Source organism: Trichogramma pretiosum, unplaced genomic scaffold, assembly GCF_000599845.2.
Source record: "Trichogramma pretiosum strain Unisexual culture from Peru unplaced genomic scaffold, Tpre_2.0 scaffold62, whole genome shotgun sequence".
Classification (NCBI taxonomy): Eukaryota; Metazoa; Arthropoda; class Insecta; order Hymenoptera; family Trichogrammatidae; genus Trichogramma; species Trichogramma pretiosum.
The window spans coordinates 109,876-132,617 of NW_019641674.1; the positions used below are offsets into that span (position 1 = coordinate 109,876).

Genomic DNA, 22,742 nt, shown 5'->3' on the forward strand with positions numbered 1-22,742 from the left:
ACTCTTGCTTTTACTAATACATTTTTTCCCTCATCAAATCGAAATTTTTAACTGCGTCAGTACTTCTCCACGTTATCAAAATATCTGAATAGATTAACGTATTTTTGTATTTATAACAAACATTATTTTAAATATTCAACATTTTTTTAACTTATATAATTTAAGTGATTCATCAAAAAAATGCAAATTGCAGTTTTCACTCAATATGCCGTGCACATAACTTATTGACTCCAATAATAATAATAAATGGAATTGTTAACCCTGGTCAACAGATTGATAAGTTAAGTGTTGATATTTTATTTTATTCATTACATTTTTTAATACCCGAGTAAACTCGGTAAAGTACATAGTATTCTCATTTGAACTATATTGTTTAAATCATGTCTGCAACCATTTTTCAACTATACTACCATTTATAAATTATTCAAATTCTTTAAATTTATCTACTTACAATAATAAAATCTTTTTCCTTCTCTTTTGAATTTTTATGCATTCGTAGTAGGTAAGTGTGATGCACTTATTAATTTAAGTGTATAGCCACGGTGTACGTATAACAGAGTCTGTGAATAAGTAAGAAAAAATCTAGGAAGCGAACTTAGTACTTTTTGTATCATTTATAGTTATTAAAATAAAAATAATTAAAGATTACATGCTTCGTATTCACGTGAAAGAGTCAGTTATTCATTATAAATATAAATATGTTATATATGGTTCATTAACTGTTATTTTTCTTCAAATTATTACGCATTAGAGTATACATGTGTAATTGAATTGAACCTTTATCAATTTAAAGGCATTTGCTCATTATTTTATCATAGATCAGATGAACTATTTTTATTAATTGTTTTAAAAGAGCATAATAGTTTTACCATGTATAATATATATTTTAGTATCATACACATGTAAACCGACGAAAAAAAACTAAATATGAAGTTCGATAGAAGGAGTATGAAATATTTTTCTGAATCGGCACGAGTATTTTCTCATCGTTCTCTAATTACGTTCTTGACTCCAAAGATACGATTGCAGTTTATACTATGCAATAGAATATATATTTGTCATTCACGCTCCTAAGGTATCTGAGTCGAATATTGCCTATGCTGTTACAGTTATATGGAGCTACCTTTGACATAAATATCCTGGATTCAAGATATTTTCTTTTGGTGATTCTGTGTCATTTTTACATAGACCTGGGACTGCAATTATTTCATCTGCTACAATAAATAGCAACAGTACTGATGGTTTATAAGAACCGATAGTGGGCATCGGTGAGTTTTTTGCCAGTCGAATCGGTATCTTCCGAAAAGAAGTAATTCAGCGGCCAAGCCGGCGTCTTCGAGATTGTCTTTCTCATAGTTGATACCACTTTTTGTCTTTGTACTTGAGCATGAGCGAATGTGCAGATGAAGCAAAATTTTCCGATTCATTCATCATCCGCCCTGTGCGCTCTTCAAGTTGAGACAGTTTATCACCCCGCTCGACGACCATTTGATGTGCCATAGCCACCTGAAAACAGAGTAATAAATGCTCCTTAATAACCATAAAATATTTTTATAGCACTGCGTGGCATAAGTTCACATTTATGGCACGCTTTTCGATGGCATACATGTGAACTTGGCACAGTGCTATAAAATGTTGTACGATACTAGTGGCATAAGTAACACTTTTTGGCACGGTGTAGTTTATGGCCCGAGCGCAGCGAGGGTCCTAATAGCTGGGCCGAAAAGTGTCCCCTATGTCACGAGTATCGTAAAGTACTATTATTTTTGCAGGTGCTTAAAACACACCTCACTAGTTGCTGTCTGAGCTCGTTCTCTGAGTGCGTCCGTACCAGCATTAGGTCCTGGAATGCGATTTGCTACTGTTCTCAATGCTTTGCCGCTTGCTTCCCCGACTAAAAAAAATGATAGTTATGCATACACAAAAGCTCAAGATAACAATTGCTCAGTATAGGATTTGGTATAATATAATCGAATAACAATCAATCATATTTATCGTTTCACATTTTACTTGACAAGTGTAGATATATTTTTTACTAATGTATTGTATAGCACATTAAAATTAGTAATCACTCAGCTATCAGCAGAGTTTTGCTTATATCTGACTTAACCCATTAAGTCCCAAGAGGACGTTTTTTCAACACTTTACTCGGCTACTGTATTTTTGGTGAAAATGGGGTCGAAAAAATATGCGAGTAACTAATTCTTGTGTAAAATTTAATGCCCTTTCAGATTCTGATTTCAGATTTTTGAAAAAAATCATCAGTTCAAAAGTTAAATTTGATTTTATCGACAAAAACGTGATTTTGAAAAAAGAATTTTTTTTATTTTTCGAATTTCCAAATGGAAATCATTTGATATCTCAAGGGTTTTGTGCAAATATCGCGTCCTCAATATCTAAACTGAAAGTTAGCGGGGTTCTGATTGAAAAAATGAAGGAAAACTTTTAGAATTCTTCTCAAAAACGAAGGGCTCGAGAAAAAAGTGTATTTTTTAACTTTATTTTCTTCAATCTAAACCCCAGTAACTTTTAGTTTAGATATCGACAAAGCGATATTTGTACGAAACCCCTGAGATTTCAAATAGTTTCCAGAAATTCGAAAAATAAAAAAATTTTTTTTTAAATCATGTTTTTTTTTTATCAAATCAAGTTAAACTTGTGACCTGATCATTATTTTGAAAATCTAAAATCAGATTTTGAAAGGACATTAAATTTTACATTAGAATTAGTTACTCTCGTATTTTTTTTACCCCATTTTCACCAAAAAAACAGTGAGCGAATAAAGTGTTGGAAAAACGTAATTGGGACTAAATGGGTTAATACTAATGTCTGACTAAACCAGATTTGACTACTTATTTGCCTATATTCTTCTTTCATCAGTGAACCAACTTAATTATGATTTTTGCTTAATTATGATTGATATCTATCCAGAAATTGCGGTTTCAGTAGCCCGAAGTTCGTTAAAAAAACTCGTCTGGTTCCATCTAAAGAAAAAAATGACCATAGTAGACCCCCTGGCTCATGGACTACGTAGCATAGTATGTAATTAATTATGAAAAATCAATGATAAAAAATCATAGTCAACAATTATATTTTAGTTGGTTAATAGATCAAAGAAGAATGTAGGTAAATAAGTAGTCAAATCTGTTTTAGTCAAACATTAGTATAGCTGAGTGATAGCTGAGGCTCTTCTGCAATCTAAATTATATTATATTACTAATTTTAATGTGCTATACAATATATTAGTCAATTTCTATTAATGCTACTGTACTTTAAGCACTCCACTTGAAAGTTTTTTATCCAATTGGGTACTTAAAAACCGTTAAATGCATTGATATGAGCAATCATAAAAAAGTTAATGATATAAAATTAAAAATACTGTTATTATGCATATGGCCGATTCTCTGTGAAGTCGAATGGCCAAATTATTTTTTTTCTGCAAATATGAAAAACATGTTGTATTTGATGTCAGATTTGTCGTGGAATAGCCCAACATTAAGAAATAATGAAAAGGAAAAATAATTACGAAAGTAATTATACCCTAATAGATCTGGAAAACCATGAAGCTACCTATTCTCAGACCCGATTCTTTTAACGTAAAAACACTTCCAAAATCCAGTGACACCTGTTCAAATAACTTTTTTGAATTTTTTAGAAAGTGAAACATACATTCATATTATTCTTTTTCTAATTCCGTCAGTTTCGTCAAGTTACGGCAATTTTTTTGTAACTACCTACTGAGAAACTCCTAATGTTTCTGCTAGTTCACGTTAGGTGCCCTTTTTAAGTAAGTCAAACCTTCAATAAATTTCTTTTTCTGTACCTTACTTAAATCCTTCCTCGCTATGGTAAAATTTAACTTTTATTTATGTTTGCTTGGTGATATTTCACTAACTTTTATTTTTTTATTTTATGAAAATTATTTTATAAAAATTGGCATTAAAATAGAAAGTAATACTTTTGATAAAGTTAGTAAACTTACAAAGTTCTTCACGATCAACTGTACGAGCACCTCCACCAAACAGACCTTTGAAGAAACCTTCTTTAGGTGGTTCTGGCATGTCCTGACCAATAAACAGATCACCCATCATTTCGGTCAATTCTGAACTGTAAAGTTATTCATTAGAATTTAAGTAATGTAAATGTATGTAAAGGTACGGGAAACAAGGATATGGTATAAGGATACAATTTTTTGAGGCGATGTACATTGCGACTCAAAAATGTATGAATCGATCTTTTGAAAATTCCGCATGCTTTTTTACATTGCTTTAGTAGGAAAATACGTCGAGATATTTTATCTCTTTGCAATTTGTTTTTATTAAAAATTTTTTTGATTAGCAAACATACGTTTTTTGACTTTAAGCTCGCACCAAACGTTTATAAATCAAGGAAATTGAAAAAATTAGACGTTGATACTTCAATAATAGTTTTAGTTTAAAAAAGTTATTTTTTAATTTGTTTAAGATGGTCCTTTCATAAGTTATCGATTGCCCCGTGTAATCAGAGCATGTTAATTTATGCTGTTTACTTATTTTTTGGAAAATTTTAAACTGATTACTCTCGAAATGTTCTTCTTTAGTATAACACCGATAACGCATCTTCACCTGTTTGCAAGAAAAAAAAGGCAAAATTATGCTAAACTAATAAAGAGTTTTAACATCCCCTTAAAAATAATACATTTTTATTATAATTACACAGGCACAAAAGAAAATTAAAAAGTTTAAATCCAAGGTAAGATGACCTCTACGACCTCACCTATAAGGTTATTTGAGATCAAACTTAGAGAATACACTATAAAAATACGAAAAAAACACATACATGATTCATCTTTGGTATCACCTTGAAAAAATAACAAAAGGCTCATTCAGTAAAATTGTTTGCTCTTTTTTAATCTTCAAAAAAAATCTGAGTTCTTTCCAAAAAATTAATTATTGGTTCGCTATAGCTTTAAGGTTGTATTGAAGGTCAAATCTATGGTCAACATTTAATTCCCCATCAAAAAATATGTCAGATGTGGTATGTTAATTTTTTCACACCCTCATCTGCGAGATTCCAAAAAAGCATAAACATACACCTTTTCATTTTTTCTCCATTTTTTCTTATTTGGACCTTCAAATCACCTAAAAATCGCCGAACCCAGAAAAACCGGTCTTGGATTCGGATTCAGCGACCTCAAAAAAATAAAATAAAGTAGGTCCAGTATTTGGAACTGAACTTTTTAATTTTTTGTGTGCCTGTGTTATTAACATTTTAATTATTAATATTATTATAATAAGTAAGCATAAAATCTCACCAAAATTCACTGGAAACTGTAAATTTCTGGATTTCTGACGGTGATGATAGATACAATGCATGGCCCTTATTACTGAAGCACAAGGTTCTTGCTATTCTAAAAACGCAAAATCATTGTAAATATTTATGACGTATACGGATTCATTGATCTATTTTTTTTTCTAAGACTGAAGTGTATTTTTAAATTCCCTTGGTATAAACTTCATATAACTATCTAATTCAAATTTTTTAAAAACCATTAATATATTCCAAGATTTTCATTATCACTATCATAAAAAAAAAATAAAGGTACGTATACATGAAGAGAAGGCCTATCTTAAAAATTACCATGTTCGTAACGAAAAGTTGTAAAGAATCAAGCTATGGTGGATTTCTGTTATAATAATGTAACTATTTTCAAGATAGTTCAACAATTTTTGTCGTAAAGAGTATTATAAATTTCTATATTTTACAACAAAAAATCACAATCGTTTAACTCAACACAACTTTTCTCAGCACACATCACAATTTTCAATAGGTCACCTTTCCGCGTAATAGATATTTTAAATTTATTTTGGATAAAAAATAAAAAGCTCACGTAGACAGCAAAAATTTTTGTGCAACAGAAAAGTGTTCAATAAAACGTAGAAATAAATATTTAAGTGACTCTGTATATGATGATATAAGTAAGATGGAATGAGAAAAATTTTGATTTTAGGGTTAATAGTCGATGATTTGGCGGGTTGAACAGACGTGGTGAAATGTTTTAGCTACTGTGATTCATACTCTTTTTCTAAAAATTATTTATATACGTGTAACAATAAGTTTATACTTTATTATATATATTAATGTATTATATAAGTTAATGAATTCTTAATAGACGACTTACTGATCCGTATTGCCATTTACAAAGAGTTGATGACCCCATATGGACAACATAGGGTCTACTATTCCGTGTTTAGTTGTCTGAAAACTGTTGGAGATTATACAGAAAGGAGATAGTTAATAAAAACAATGACTCGAAGTCACTACTTTAAATACATTTAATACAACTTTCTGTAAGGTCACATTGCTATCGCGGCCAAAAATCGAGAAAGCTGATATGGATTCCAAATTGACTATTGCAACGGGTTTTTCTTTGGTCGTATATTTTTACATTTTCGAGTCTAGTCACAGTTGTATACGATTTTTCAATCATGAAATATGTTAGATGTTAAATTATTTTTTACGATAACTCAACTCTACATAACTGAATTCAGTTAAACTTCTCTACAATTATGCTTCAAACGTTTTAATAACTTAAGGCTTTCAAAAATGTATAATGGAAACTGTAATCGTGAAACTGATGACACTTGTTATTTTTAATAATTTCAATAGTAGATGAGAGTTTATTTGATATGAAGTATTGTAATTTCTGAGTCGCAGAAAAAGAGAGCCGTGCCAAAAGTGCGTTATATTGAAAGAAAAAAAACATCCACTTATTCATGCCTCGAGTTTTCCTATAAAAGATATTTGTGGTTGTTTAAAGTGATTTTTGTTAGAGAGATGAATATTTTCAGTTGCATACTAAATCTTGAAATTCATTTGATCCAATCTCTTCAAGATATTTTACAAATGAACAAATGCAGTTAATGAAGCTTTTTCAATTGATGGTTAATTTATATTATGGGATGCACATTTTTTTTGATAGTTTGAAAATAACATATTTCAAATGCAATTTTAATTAAAAATCATTATTTTTTGAGCATATTGATTTAGGATCAATGTAATAATTTTTTTTTAATTAAATAGTAGTGCGTAATTTTAGAATGCAAAGATTATTTAATTGAAATGCTCGTAATGAACTGTGATGTTTTCATGTTACTTAAGTGCTCAAATAGTGATTTTAAATAACTACTATAAAAAACAAATTGATATAATAAGTTAGCTAACATTCATTTGTGTAGGATTACAAAAGTAAAGAAGCAATTCAGTCCGAAAATTGGCTACAGGTGAAGCATGTCATTCGAGGTTCAAAAGATAACTTAGTGCTTTTGTTCATTTTTTGGTGTACAGTATCGACTTTTCTATTTTATGAAGCGATCGAAATCATCGCTTCGAAAATCATCTTATCGGAGCGAAAAAAATCTTGAATACCCATTTTCTATGTAACATTTAATGTACTTTTTGAAAATGAGTTATAAACTTTATATTATAAAAAATTTATATTATAAAGAGTTATAAATTTTATATGATAAAAAATATAAAAAAAGTTATAAACAATTTACTGCGAAAAAACACGATTTTCAATCCTGAAAAAAAATAATTCTAATTTTTTTTATGAAAGAGACTTAACAATTTTCCAAAAAAATTTACCAAAAAATGTACTTTTTTGCTCAAAATGTTCTTATTCCACAATTTTGGGTATTACTGGCCACAGTTTAAGTTTCTTTCATCTAATCAAAGTTTTTTTCAGGATTCAAAATCGTGTTTTTTCGCAGTAAATTGTTTACAACTTTTTTAATATTTATCACAGGTTAATTATAAACTTATATTCAAAATGTACATTAAATTTTATACAGAAAATGGGTACTCAAGAATTTTTTTCGTTCCAATAAGATGATTTAATTGCAGACTACAATAGAGAAAGAAGTTCTTCTCATCTGGGCGTTAACGGATTAAAGTAATATTGGTGCCAAAAATCGCTTGCTACTCTAGAAAAAAATCGATTCTGCATACCAAAAAATAAATATAAATACTTGGTTGCCTTCCGAATTGCATACACGGCCCATTGTTAAAATTCGGACTATTTTACAAAAAAATTACGAGAATAATATTGTTTTATTTTTTCTCATTTTATTACCATTAATTTTGATATCTGCACAAAAAGTGCGTAAATTAAATATATTAAAAATGTGGTAACATAAATGTAGTTTTTCATGTATTAATCATTTAATTAAAATTTAATCGAATAAAGTTATTCAAAACTTATTTAATTAAAAGTAAAGCATCAATGAGCTGCAATAAAAATTGAGTGCCATTAAATAGCCAGATAGCGTGTACGTTAATTAGATAATACATAGTATCCGTATAGATAAAATTTATCAAAACACTTATTTTTAAATCACAAGTGTACTTAAATAACTGTTTTTTTTATTCTTACCTCAAATCGGATACTGGAACCAAATCAACATCTATTAATGGCCTCAAACTCGGTAAACTGTACGTGCAAATGTGACCATTTGAGGCGTAACAAACCAAACAAACACTATCTGGAAAATAAAATAAATTTTCTTAAGACTCGGTTATTAATTATTACAAATGATCAAGGAAGAAGAATTCAGTCTAAGATACGGTACCTTTAAGGGATGTAATTTCCGCCTTAATTACGGTATTACTGTCAGCCAATTGTTGTTTGTAGACACAGTTTTGAGATGGAAGAGCTACGACTCTAGCTTGTTTTTCAGATGTTAGCACAACGAATTGTCTATCCTCGTATCCATCAGTTCCTGAACCTTGAGAATTAATAGAAGGTGACATTCTTGTACTCGAAAGTTTTCCCTGGTTTTCTGTAAATTTTATTTAATCTTCAGTTAAATTTTTTGACGAGTAAATACTTTATATTAATATTGTAATTAATTAACTATACGAGTAATGTTAATATAAATTGAATAATTAAAACGTACTGCGATCTTTAGCATCGCTGTTTTCATCTTTCCAAGATTCGTAAGAATATGGTATAAGGGCTCCATTGCAGTCCAAAAAAGATATCGTTAACATACATCCTTTCAGTTTAAATGAAGAAGCATCTGCAAATAAAATATATCAATCATAATATTAAATAGCACATATGTTGATTAATCATTTTTAAAATTAATTGAACAAGTACTTACTACAACTAGAAATAATCACAGGCTGAGAGTTTCTGTCACCAGAGGCAGGTGTGTTAAATACAATAGTTTGTACGAAACCTGAAGAAGTGCCAATCCATAAAGTCGGTAAGGCATTGGAATCTGTACGTAAGAAAATTAAATGTACACCTGTTGATAAAAGTGAACGTAATAATGAAGCACAAAACTTACCGCTCTTTTTCGTATAGGAATCGGCGAAAGTAAGGCAGCTGACGGTTTCAGTGGCAATGTTTTCAAGTGAGGACATACTCGAACTACGTGATCGTTGAAATGAACTGTCGATTTTGTCTATTCGGCCAGCATTTGGAAATAAATTTATCAATTATTTTACGAAGCTTGAAAGTTTAATGAATGGTTTTTGAGCGATGAAAATATTTCTACAATATAGAGCATGCAATGAGAGAAATTTGAGATGTAATTTTTTGAAAAGTACACTTTACTGAAGTTTTTAGTCATAACATAGTAACTAAAATAGTAGCAACAACTTCAACAACACATATGACCGATAAAAATAAATATTTGAAATGTGTTTAAGAAATTTATGTGAACAACCGTTTATATTTTATTAATAAAAAATATTACAGTAGCATGAACAATATATACCAGTAGTCCATTAACATTTACAACAAACATTTCAAGAAATATAATTTTTAATATTTATCCGTATCGAGGTTTTTTCACACTAAAGAATAGTCATCACGGTTTTTGATTCACTTATATATTATTTTACTTATATTATGCAATTTTACACACTAGCATATACTTATGCATACATACGCATCTGTTTTACTCACACTTGTACTCAAAGTACAGTGTGAGTACACGCATACGTATGTGTGTGTTACGTGCGTAAAAAGTGAACTAATTGAATGAGCTTCCAATGATCCTATGCAGTACGTTTGCTAGCAATGACGTTACATTTATTTAATTGCCAATTAATAAATACCCAGTACCATACAACTTCACGTGATAATTTTGAAAATAATTAAATTGTCGTCATTATAGTTACACTAGTAAAGCCTGAAAAGTTTGCCTATGCAATAAAATATATATTAGGAGATGTTCAATGAACTTGTAATATTAAAAAAATGGCTGCAAAAATGAGTACCGAGAAGCTCAATCGATTTTTATAAAACGAGTAGAACGAAACGATATGTCTTCAAATTATTTTCAAATCTATACTTATGACTTGACTTATAATCACAGCAGTTTGGAATTACGATAAAATACAACTCTGGAACGGTTTGAAATATGAATCAAATATTAAAGCAGTTTGTTTGAGGCAGTGTAAGCAGATATAAGAAGTTGCTAAAAGAGACAAAGAGTGCCTCATCAATGTGCAATTTGAATCAGTAGAAAATCAGAAAATCTCTTGAGAAGGTGGCTTTAGTTGAGTATAAAGGGGTGCACAGCTTATTACAGAACACAATAGCGGATGTGTTTTTTCTACCTGGTTTCTAATACTTTCACTACCAATAGAATATACACAACTCCACATGGTGATCTAATGACGGAAATTTATGATAACCCCGAATAAAAAGATTACTCGTATAGATGTAAGGGTAGATAGAAAAAACCTTATCTTTTAATAAAATGAGTCTTAAAAAATGAGCTTGAGAGCGAGTGCACGCGGGAGAATCCTGCTATTGATCATACTAGATCATTTTTATATATTTTTATTATTTCTGTTTACATTTTTCAGTTTTAATTCACATACTAGTTAAAATAGCGCTACTCTGATCTATCATAACTCACCATTAAGGGGGGGGGGTATGGTCCTGACCTCGAAAAATTTTGATTTTTTTTATATTGTTTTATTTGATTGTTTATACTTTCAAGAGTATTCTGTGAAAATTTCAGACCAATCTGAGTAAAATTGACGAAAATATTGAACTTTGAATTCGATTATTATATGCCATCTGTGGCATTTCACGTCAATTCATTTTGTTCAGAAAATTCGTTATAAATAAAAAAATTTTCGGAAAAATCGAAATATCTCTACGTCCGTACCTGCTCAAAGGGTTTATAAAGAACTGTGCAAATTTTTAAAAGGATCGGTTGAATACTTTTTGAGTGACGTTCCTCACCGATTTGAAAAAACATTTTTCAAATCGGTGAGGAACGTCACTCAAAAAGTATTCAACCGATCCTTTTGAAAATTTGCACAGTTCTTTATAAACCCTTTGAGCAGGGGCTTACATTTTTCTTAAATTATAAGATCCAGCATTTCAAAGAATACTAAAACAAGATTAAAACTTGATATTTTTCAAAAAATTTTTTGATTTATCAGGTAAAAAATGGTCACGAGATACGTGTTATAGAACAAGTAACAATCATGCTTAAAATAAATTATAATTAGCTTAATTAAATCGAATACTTCAATTAGAAATAATTAAAGTTTCTCTATAATCTTTCTCTTTTAAAAAAGCTATAAACTATGGCTTTTTGAGATTTTCTTATGAAGCTTTACTAAAAAAGAGCTACGTGGGGTTTGAAAAAATATTCAGCGAAAATATCAAAAAATTTGTTTGAAAAAAAAATCATCTTAGTTTGACTTCGGTACCCCTTCTCTGACTAATATTGAATATATATCAAAGATATTTATCATTTCTAAAGTTTATTCAACTGTTTGTTGTTTTTCAAGAAAAGTTACCGCAAAATTGAATTGATAGGCATGAGTTCAAATTTTACCGACAGTTGGTCAAATTTCTCTTTAAAATGTTCAGAAATGAGAACTAGTTAAGCGTTTGTAGTACATTACGTGACAAGTGTGTTTATCTGGCAACGTATAATATACATTATACTAGACGTTTAAGACGCGCTTCGCGCGCGTCAATTTTGTCATTCGTATTTTGAGGTTATAACTTTCAGGCGCGCTTCGCGCGCGTACATTTTTCAGTCAGTTTCGAAAAAGTTGCTATTTTGACCGTAGATGTCACTTTACTACGTTTCCACTCGAGTCAAAAGTCAGTCGACCAATCAGAGGGCGAATAGATTGGCTTCACTTTTAGGTCCATCTCTTTTTTATAAGTTAGATATAACTTTCAGGCGCGCTTCGCGCGCGTACATTTTTCAGTCAGTTTCGAAAAAGTTGCTATTTTGACCGTAGATGTCACTTTACTACGTTTCCACTCGAGTCAAAAGTCAGTCGACCAATCAGAGGGCGAATAGATTGGCTTCACTTTTAGGTCCATCTCTTTTTTATAAGTTAGATATTATACATTAAAGTTCAATTCAATCGGTTTGTGGGTAAAAACAGTTTTTTAGTGTAGGAGGGTCAACTTTAGTTGCAAAATATAACAAAAATTATGGGATAATTCTGAATCCTCTGAGAACTCTTTGAAATGGTCGCGCGTGACCTTACTACACCGAAAAGATTTCCGCAGACGCGAACGAATTAATCAATATACACCGGTTGTTATTTCTCAAGTTGTTCCGATCTTCACTCCAGATTTTGATTCTGGCTCCTAGGGTGTAAAAACTGAGAAAAACACGTATATGAGTCCAAAAAGTGTTAGTTAATACGTGCCGCAACTCTAAAAACCGAAATCGATTTTCAAAAAAGTTTGTAAAAAATTTTGGAAATACTTTTTGAGAACTTTTAAAAACAAAGTCTTTGAAAATGTTCGGCTTTTAGAGTGGCGGCACGTGTTAACTATTGCCTGTTGGACTCATATACGTATTTTTCTTAGTTTTTTAGGAACCAGAATCAACGTTTGGAGCGAAGATCGGAACCACTTGGGAAATAATTTACACATATGACCGGTTATAATTACTCTGTTCAACATTTTTTTCGTGTATCTGACATGATGAACAAATTGTTTGATACGGCACAAATGTCTCAGAATACCGATAGAATTTTTAGAATTCGCTTCACTCAGATGAATTTTTCCTGTAAACAAAAAATTTAATTGAACATTAAAAAAATTTAGCAGGTAGAGGTTGACAGTCTAAGCTTCCTCTGAAAACTCTGGGAATATGTTGGAGATGAAAGTTTGGATCATACTTGATTATATTTTCAATTTCATAGTGCTATGGATAGTAGCAAGGGATAAATATGCTAATATTACTTTGGAAAATTTTTTTTAAGATTGAAAAATTAAAACTGTTAGACATTTTTTCTCTAAAAAGTCGATCGAAAAAATTCTATCGAAATTTTGAGGCATCTGTGTCATATTAAACAATGTGTTCATCGTGTGTCAGATATATGAAAAAACTTTTGAACCGTGGTGATGTATCAGAAAATAAACTCGAAACCAAGTTTGTACTCTCAACGGCTTGACTGATATTTCAATTAAATGTTCCTTTGTACAACCTCATTTTTTCATAGGACTGATGTAGTGAAATTAAAGTTTCAACACGTAATAAAGCGAGTTATTATTCCATAAACCTACATTATATGCGGTACTAAATTTCGATTTGACTTGTTTCAAATTGTAGGAGCAAATAATTTTAATTCAACGATAAATTAATTAAAGTTAATTATATGTAAAGCTATTAGTCAATTATCGCAAAAAGACTCAACTTTCATGATTAAGAATGTGCATTGAAAAGAGATGTTAAACAGCCCAAAAGTAATGATAGACATGAAACATATTTTCAGTGAGGGTATTTTAATTTTATTACCAAAATCATAATATGGTTGTAAACGTTATATGCAATGACATCATTAAATTATATTATTTTTATAAGAGTATAGTTAATGATAAAGTGATGTAAATAGAAGACCACAGTAGTGATAGGATAATATAACAATAGCTGTGAACAGTAGTTAGAATAGAGTGAACTAGTTCATATATAGTGAAGAGTATTGATTACACCAATTATTATGATAACAGTTGCGCGTGATGTATATTAAAGTAACCGTATTAACAGCTTTTATATATTTATAAATAAAGAAGTGAAGATAGTAGTATAGTTGTAGAATTCGAGGTATGCATATTTATATAATATATGTAGGTATGCAATAACATAACGATCGTTGGAGCTAATATATAGGCAGGTTTTTTATTTATAATACTACCGAAGCTGCTATACTGTCTGGTGTTGGTGAGAATATATGGAGAAGTAGTCAGAGAAGCCTGGGAGTAGGCAGTAGCCGTGTAGCCGCGAACGTCAACGCTGCGCTGAGCATGGAATGGAAAGCCTCCGGGAGAGGAGCCGCTTTCGCTGCCACCGCCCTCGTAGTGGCTGACGGAGGTGCTTAAGCACTTCTGCAACTTTCTAATACCTTGGGCGCGAACCCCAGTGGCGGTAACGGAAGCTCCAGCATGGCCGGAAGCGTACCGAGATCCGCTTGCAGCGCTCGCCGAAGTGTCCGATCTCCGAAAAAGAGAACTTCGCTGGGAGTGCTCGTGCGGGCTCTTCTGAGGTTCGGACGCGCACGCTTGATCGGTATTGCTGTCGCGCTCGACGGCAGTAGCCGTCGTGCAATCTTCTCCAGCGGTGGTGCTACCGCTGCCTTCAACCATTTCTGAGCCTTCTGAGCTGGCCCCAGTGGCCAACGATTCGACACCGCCGCCGCCACTGTTGCTGCTTCGCCCAGCTGTCGTCGGTGAAACGCACGGCCCGTTCATCTATAAACCAGGCAAATCTTTCATACATCTTCAGTGTCCCTCAATACTTATTCGCGTCACGCTTTAAAATCACCACGGTTTAGATTCCATTGCATCTTTACTCAATGTTGATAGCAAACGCAACATTGCTTTGCTTGCTCTTCCTTTCCTACTACCTATTTTTATTTATTGTGGACTAGGACAGTTACTGCAATGTGACAATGCATACGACAATACATTGTAAACCTAATAACTCATGTGATGTTTCCAGATGCACTTACTCTCATAATTATTCTGTACCATTTTTAAATGGGAATAACTTCACCTCATACAGCTTTTTATTACTAGTATTTCATGTACTTATAATTTTATTAGCGAGCGCATACGACGCCGAAAACCTTTTTATAATTTTTTGTTGTATTAAGTAAATAAAAACGATCTAAGTATCGTAATAAATGATGACCACATGAAAATAAACTAATATCAATGCCTAGATCGTAGATCTGTCCGACTAAATTCATCTTGGTATTATTATTCGAAGCGATCGATTCTTCTTGATACAATCCCTTACTCTTTATAACTAACTTCCTATTTTCAACCTTATAATGACCTCCGCAGTTGATAAAATACAAACAAAAGTTCATTAGATATTGTCTGTATATTTGTGAGTTTGAAACGCTATTGACGAGACCAGAAGGAGAAATAAATATTCAACAAAAATTCAATAAATCAATATTGATCGTTGTAGGTATTAGTACAGTATTTTCTCTGTACCAAAAATCTGTAGATGTAAGTATAGATTTATAAGAAATTAAGGATGTAAAATAAAATAAGACAGGAGCATTATTAGAATCACACGCCAAAAAGATTCAAGTGTTTTGAGAAAGTACCCTTTACGCTGCAGAATTGAAAGCGATACTTTCCTGCGCTAGGGCGACGACATATCATTAATTAGTCAAATGACTTTTAGTCATTCACTATTTTAGATATTTTTAAATAACTGTAATTTTATCGGTTCAGCTTTTTAAGCATTTATATAATACTTCATAGCACTGCGTGGCATAAATTCACATTTATGCCCCCCTTTTTCGAGTCATGAGTCGCACATTCTGGAACCGCGTCGCTCCTACCACACTCGCTGCGCTAGTGTGCTAACTTGACTTCGCACTACCAGAATGTGCGACGTCCACCGAAAAGCGTGTCATAAATGTGAACTTACGCCTCACAGTGCTATAAATGATTAAAGCGCTTCGTCCATACAAAGTAACTTCCCTCTTTTAAATTGAATGTATCATTCATTACTTATATTCTACCGATGTGCGGTTGCACGAAAAATGAGTTGGCGTAAAAAAAGTTACGAAAAAAGAATACAACATCAACGATACTTCTTAGTACGTTTTAAACGAGCATATTACATTTTCAGTGAGTTTAGATCTTATAAAAGTATACTTCCAGAAGCATAAAATTATTAGCAAATATTGAAAAAAGGGGTATTAATTATTCAAATTGTTCTACATCTAATCTAGCATATAGCAGCAATGTAAAAATTAGCAACTATGTAATAACGTAACCAGATTAATGAAAAACGATAAATTAATAATACGAACGCTTTAGGCATTTTCCACAAACCCAAAACCACGTCAAGATATCTTGCATACTCCATTTCATTGGATGGAGGAATAAAACTGGAAATTCAATAACGATAACTATGATTGTAAACATCTTATAATTGGTATTTGTGTGGGAACGACTTTTTTTATACTTCTTTTATTATTGTAGTTAATTTTAAGACGAAATAAAACTAACGATCAGTCATTTGTATTTCCTTAACCACACTGGGTTTATAGATACGCTCGTTTAATACGTTGAAATATACAGATTTTCGTACACAAAAAATTATATCTACGAGCATCCTGGGTCTCGTGATGATTTCTATGACCTATTGTTTATACACTTATACATCATAAATAGTTATAATTTCAACTTTCATAAGTTAAGTAGAAGGGTTAAGAATACTACTCAATAACAAAAATAATTTATCGTTTGCTGCATAAAAATTTCAAAAAATGTTTTTAAAAATAAAAAAAAGGATTACAAAATAGAAAAGTTTATAAATTCAAAAAATTTAATCGTAATTATTCTGAACGTGTGACAAAAGTTACGCTCATTATAAGAACTAACATCGACGTATAGACGTTTCGCTAGTATCATAACTTTGTGACTATCAAGTAATGAAACCAAAGAATCACATTCATAGATATGTAATTGTTTTGAACAAACGAGGACATTCTAACGAATCGTGTGTTACAATTTGATGTAAAACCCACCAATTGATCGAAATCCCGTTTCAATGTCAAGATAATTCACGCGTTGCTGTTGACGATGGTGACGATCAAGAGCTGAAAACCCACAGAGAGTCAGTTGAGATACTATAAAATAAGTCAACTGTACGCTGCAGCTGATATACAAAATCGATTGCACCATAGCCTTGGTTCCAGATTTATAAGTGTTTTAATTTAAAGGCTGTTTGGATTAATCGGTACTTTCTGCAGTCTCATTATCCAAAAACACATTGAGTCCATACTCTCATTCACGCAAAACCACATTAAATAGTTTTTCCCGTCATTCATTATTACCAACAATCACAACGGATGAATAAATCGTCGAATATTATCAGATAAACCCCATGTGATAATTTAACTTCTAAAGCATGCTATTCTATACACATAAAAAGTATATGAATATTCATTTAATAATTACAATTAAATGACAAACATCAGCTCTCGGCTTAAAGTTACGCTTGTGCGATCAGCGTACTTTTTTAAGAATAATTTTTCAACAGTAACGTGAAAGAAATTATGACGTTGAAAAAATGCTGCTTCGCGATTCACGCATGTCAAGAATTACGCGAAGAAGGACACGTCATTGCCAATAAAATTTAAAAAATGTAAAAAAGTACGATGCACACAATCAAACCAGGAATTTGTGACAAGCAAGCGTTAGTGATCAATATTATCACTGAAAATCCAGATGACTGCTATTACCAGTTAATGAACGAACATTGTACGTGTCTATTTCGTCGTTTAGTATAAATACACGAAGAAAATTTCATTCAAAGGAAAACATTACATATATGTAAACAATTGTATTTTGTAATGTAATTTGTAATGCTCATTTCTCTTCGAGTATGTACACATAATGATAAATAATATTAACAATAAAAAATAATACTATATAATAATTATATTAAAGTATAAGTATTCATGTACATGCCGCATTGTTATTATGTAGTAAGAAAAGTATTAGCCAAATTAAATATTTTTATAAATATTGAAATTAATATTGGTTTGAATAATTAAAAACATAGTGTAAGTTGTGAACGCCCATGTCTACGTATATAGTTACAACGTGTCAAATACCAGCCTTTTACTAGTAAAATAATTTCATATGCTTAGCACTATAAAAATGTAAATGATAATTTTAAAGATGAATAACGCCTTTGGTTTGCCTCAAATCTTGAATGTATTTAACAATAACGTTAAATGTACAATTGAGCGTACAATAAGTGGTCATGTTAGTTGATTTTTTGTGCGATTGAACGAGTACCTAATCCATGTACTAATTTGATTGTTAGTTTATGTGTTGAGATGTGAAGTGTGAGTGGTGATGAGTATCTCATGTAGTAAAACTTACTGAATCTTCTCAAGAAATTGCCGGAGTCATCCGGTGCAGCGTATTTGGAGCCGGTTCGTTCAGACAGGACAGAATCGCCAAGTTTGCTCGAAGTTGTGGCTCCAATGGAAGAGGACGAGGAAGACGTGACACCTGCGCTGGAGTCAGCCGCGGCCGTGGAAGATTTCTGATTCCCGCCACGTGCTTCGGCTCGTTTGGCCTGCAAGCTCTTGACAACGCGCTTAAACCTCATGCTTGGCTTCATGGAACTCGACTCCTCGACTGTTGCAGTTGTTTTGCTCAGCGATAGGTTGGTAGGCCGAGCGATTTCTTGATCTTGACTTTGTTGTTGCAGCTGCTGCTGTTGACTGGCTCGAGTAAGAGAATCATTTGCACTTCGCATAGGTGACCGCGGAGATACCTCTGACGATCTTTGCACTTGTAACGCACTCGAGTCCGTGACACTTATGTCCTGTGCACCCGACATAAGCGGCGACTCAACGTCCACACTTTGCACCGGTGATAATGTCCTTTGGTTATCACTGCTCGATTTCTGCTGTTGCTGCTGCTGCTGATGGTGGTGGCCGCTGCTGAACGATTGCTAAAGCACAAGTCTACAATAAGCAGTGTGGCAACACTGAGGGAGCTCTCGTTTTCATACGCCTTTCGCTCACACTCATCAGCGAAACATTTGTTAGAACGTAGAAACAATTTTAGTACACCCAATGTTATTATTATTATACAGTAAAATTATTACATACAATACATGAATAAGTTTATAGTTTGATAAAAAATATTTCATTAATTGTACATGTTGGCAAGATTTAACGTTAATCCTAATACAATTAATAGTATAATCAACAAATAAAATATTTTAGACACCAATACCATTTGGCATTTTTTTAAAGAAATAAGTAATCCATTGTAGGTATTCCAAAAACATATTATCCTTTAAAATCAATTTTTATCAAGATTTTAGCACACAAAAAAGAGTCAAACATTTGTGCAAAATCGGTTACTTTTACAACAAAAGAGATTTTGATTTGCTTTAAGCTTTTGCTGTTACTAAAATATAATTTTTAGCTACTTATTTATTCATACATATTTCATCAGAAAAAGTTATAGTACTTCTAAATTATCACTTTTCAAAAAAAATATTTGTGAATAATCATATGTTCTACTCATATTCAATTTTTTTATGAAACAATCAACTGAATTAACTTATACCCAATTATTTATTACCCTATGACTTTTTCTTTTGATTGAATAAAGCTGCACCCAAAAAATATCTTATTTAAAATGATTCAAAATTCCTAATTTGAAGAGTGTTGTCAAAATAACTCTTTTATTTACTGATGTAAACCTATAAACAGTAAAGATACACATTGTTCAGTGAGAGGAGAAAGTTGAAAATAGAATCCTTTTGATTAGTAAACAAAGATTAAACCTGCCAGAGGCAAAGTAACGCGAGTAAAATATTAAGGTCAAAATAATACTTTTTTAATTTTCGTCCGTACGTATGTTACCTATCTTGACGTGCTACTAATATGTTATTACATAGTACACGCAAAAAAAGCAATTATTGGTACCAGAACATTAGTTGTGAGAACAAAACTCGTTTTTGTAGTCACTAACAAAATATTTACGTTGTAACTACTTTCTCTTTTGACACAATGAAATGGACTTTTGTTGTCGTAATCGAGGAAAATTGTAAGCTGAACTAAAAAATGTTGTTGTGGTTACAAAATCGAATTGTGTCGTAACAACTTGCATATCGAGATCACACTATCAGTGACATACTGCATACACATACATGCACTCACAAAAGAAGAGAGAAGAATAAAACAATTTTTATTGTTTAAAGCAGCGTTTTCATACAAGGAACCCGATAGTGACTACTTCTCTGCCACTGCGCATAAGGGGAAGAGCGATTTTCGGGCCACTGGTATGAAATAGTATATTACTCCCCTAGACTAGGAAAAACAGAAAAGTCCCAGGACACGTGAAATAAGCGGCCGAGGTCCCACCACGCGATTAGGAAATTCGACATTCATGCCATAGTATGATGAAAAATCGTATACACAACACGGAAGAAAGGAGAGAATGTCTCAAATCATATGTATATATCACTTTCGGCTTCGTCGCGGATGACAATTACATGTGATCTGAGATTTTCTTTACTTTTATTCCCTTGTAGTATAATATACTATTTTGGCTCTAGATAGCATAGACTAGCAGCCTCTATGAAATAAATTTGAAAAAATTCAAGGTTATGTCTTTCGATGAGATGAAAAAAACAGGAAAAAAATTTCAGATTGGTCATCGCATGCTATCGCTGTATAGAAATTATTACAATTTTTAATGATTTTATCTGAAGGTCTGAAGAACTCAAAAAATCTGAAAAAATTCAAGGTTGTTTGGATTGTTGAAATATACCTTTGTCAACTTTTTCAGTTATTTTTAGTCAAAAAAGGCTTCAGAATCGCTATTGATAGAAAATAGACATTTATAAGGGAAGTGTAGGTAGCAGCGACGAGGGGTCTAAAATTTTGGCTTTGGGGCTTTTTAACTATGCACTATAACATACTACAAGCACGTCAAGATCAGTGACATACGCGTGGACAAAAATTTAAAACAGCATTATTTTAACCACAATTCAAACAATTTGGAAACTTAATATGCATGTAAGCAATTCGAATACTTTTCGCTAAACATAAAAAGTCGGATTTATGGATTTTTTTCAAATTTGAGTATGCTCGAACAAAAGGTTACATTTTAGAGGTATTGAATGGGACTTCAGAATGAGTTATTAAAATAGTATATTACGTAACAAGTGCGCGAAGAACATGACTCATCCAGGTGTTGTTTTCACACGAGCGCTGCAAGAGCGAAAAAATTTCTAGGTGAGTCATCCTCCTCTCGCACTAGTTGCCCGAGCGCAGCGAGAGTGGCAGGAGCACGAGTTGGAACATCTACTCCGCACGAGTAGAGTATACTATTTTTTTATACAGCTGCGGAAAATTCGTTTTTCCACACACTTACGAACTTTCCGCACGCTGTAGCCACAGCACCGGGATCTTTTACTTTCGAAGCATCCTACTAACTGCGAGAAACGAACTTTCCGCACGCTGTATCAAAAAATATCGTTTACAACTAGTCCGCAAGGAAGTTGGCTCACCCAGGAGTCTTTGCACCCTCGTTACACTCAGATGAAAACAACTCCTGGACGAGTCAACAGCTTCGCGCACTTGTTACAAAATATACTATTTTATGTCCCTGAAAGGTTAGAAAAATCATGTTTTATGCACGAAGCGTTAAAAAAGTATTTTTAATCATATTTACGATTTACCGTGTTTTACCAAAAATATGCCTTATCACAAAAATAAGATATGGGCGTTATTTTGAGTCTCAAGAGAATATAAAGTATGTTCTTCAGATAAGGCGTTCTATCAAGTGATAAGTAAAACAATTTAAAAAAACAATTGAAATAAGGAGTTGATAAAATATTCTAAGTATATTGTATTTCCAAATATATCATATCCCACATATCCAATTTTTTCTCATTAACCAGGGCTAGAATAGTTGCAAATTGCACCACATGGTACGAATGAAAGTGTAAGTCATATTCCATGAGTAAGGCGTATGGCGATTTTTCGAAAAGGCGTGACATATTTTTTGTGAAACACGGTATACAGCCATTTGAAAAATGTCAAATTTTAACAATTTAACCTTCCATGCTAATAGCGCTCAGAAATGAGCTTTAATAGCTAAGTGTTTAAAATTTTTTTTGAAAAAAAGATTAAATTTCACTGAAAAAAATGCGACTAAAAAGATTTCAAGAAGTTCTCAGGGCATTTATCGACGAGCATATTAAAACAGAGTAAAATAGGTTATTTTTTTGATGTTTGAATGGATTCAAAACAGGCCCATGGACATTTTTAAGCCCAAAAATTTTGCAGAAATATTTTTTTTGAACATACTAAAATTTGAGAAAAATCCATAAACCCGACTTTTTTTGGCGAAAAGTACTAGAATTGCTCATGTAAATTAGGGTGTACATTATTTCTCAATTTGTGCATAATATCTCTTTCCCTACCTAAATGTCTTTTATTTTACTAGAAAGTGAGTCAGTAGGTATATAAGGAAGGACAAAGTGGATTTACAGGCTTACTTTAGCGCTCTTAAAATGGTCTTGAAAAATAAACAAAGCTATAGCAAACCAAAATCCGATTTTTCATACGGTGAGCTCCATTTTTTGTAGCTGGGGTTAAATTTAAGGTCTTTTTAAGAGGGCTACAATTGAAAATAGAAGCCTATAAAAGTTTTATAAACCCTTATTTATTAACCTTAATTT

At 32.1% G+C, this 22,742-nt stretch overlaps 1 protein-coding gene across 8 annotated transcripts in view; it reads right to left on the reverse strand.

Annotated features, from left to right (window-relative positions):
- Positions 1 to 599: 599 nt before the first annotated feature.
- Positions 600 to 22,742, reverse strand: part of LOC106648577 (syntaxin-binding protein 5) — a 96,415-nt gene continuing 74,272 nt past the window's right edge. For 2 of the 8 annotated variants that reach the window (XM_014365580.2, XM_014365543.2), the window contains 12 exons: positions 18,410 to 18,989; positions 17,044 to 17,115; positions 9,333 to 9,449; positions 9,144 to 9,263; positions 8,937 to 9,059; positions 8,610 to 8,819; positions 8,414 to 8,522; positions 6,161 to 6,244; positions 5,294 to 5,389; positions 3,983 to 4,107; positions 1,788 to 1,894; positions 600 to 1,506 (listed from right to left, as the gene is read on the reverse strand). In XM_014365580.2, coding sequence (XP_014221066.1) covers positions 1,351 to 1,506; positions 1,788 to 1,894; positions 3,983 to 4,107; positions 5,294 to 5,389; positions 6,161 to 6,244; positions 8,414 to 8,522; positions 8,610 to 8,819; positions 8,937 to 9,059; positions 9,144 to 9,263; positions 9,333 to 9,449; positions 17,044 to 17,115; positions 18,410 to 18,989 — 1,899 coding nt within the window. In that variant the 3' untranslated portion in view covers positions 600 to 1,350. Of the gene's footprint in view, positions 1,507 to 1,787; positions 1,895 to 3,982; positions 4,108 to 4,469; positions 4,605 to 5,293; positions 5,390 to 6,160; positions 6,245 to 8,413; positions 8,523 to 8,609; positions 8,820 to 8,936; positions 9,060 to 9,143; positions 9,264 to 9,332; positions 9,459 to 14,184; positions 14,738 to 17,043; positions 17,116 to 18,409; positions 18,990 to 22,742 lie in introns of those variants that run through there. The other 6 variants (XM_014365588.2, XM_014365561.2, XM_014365554.2 and 3 more) reach the window with 6 other exon arrangements.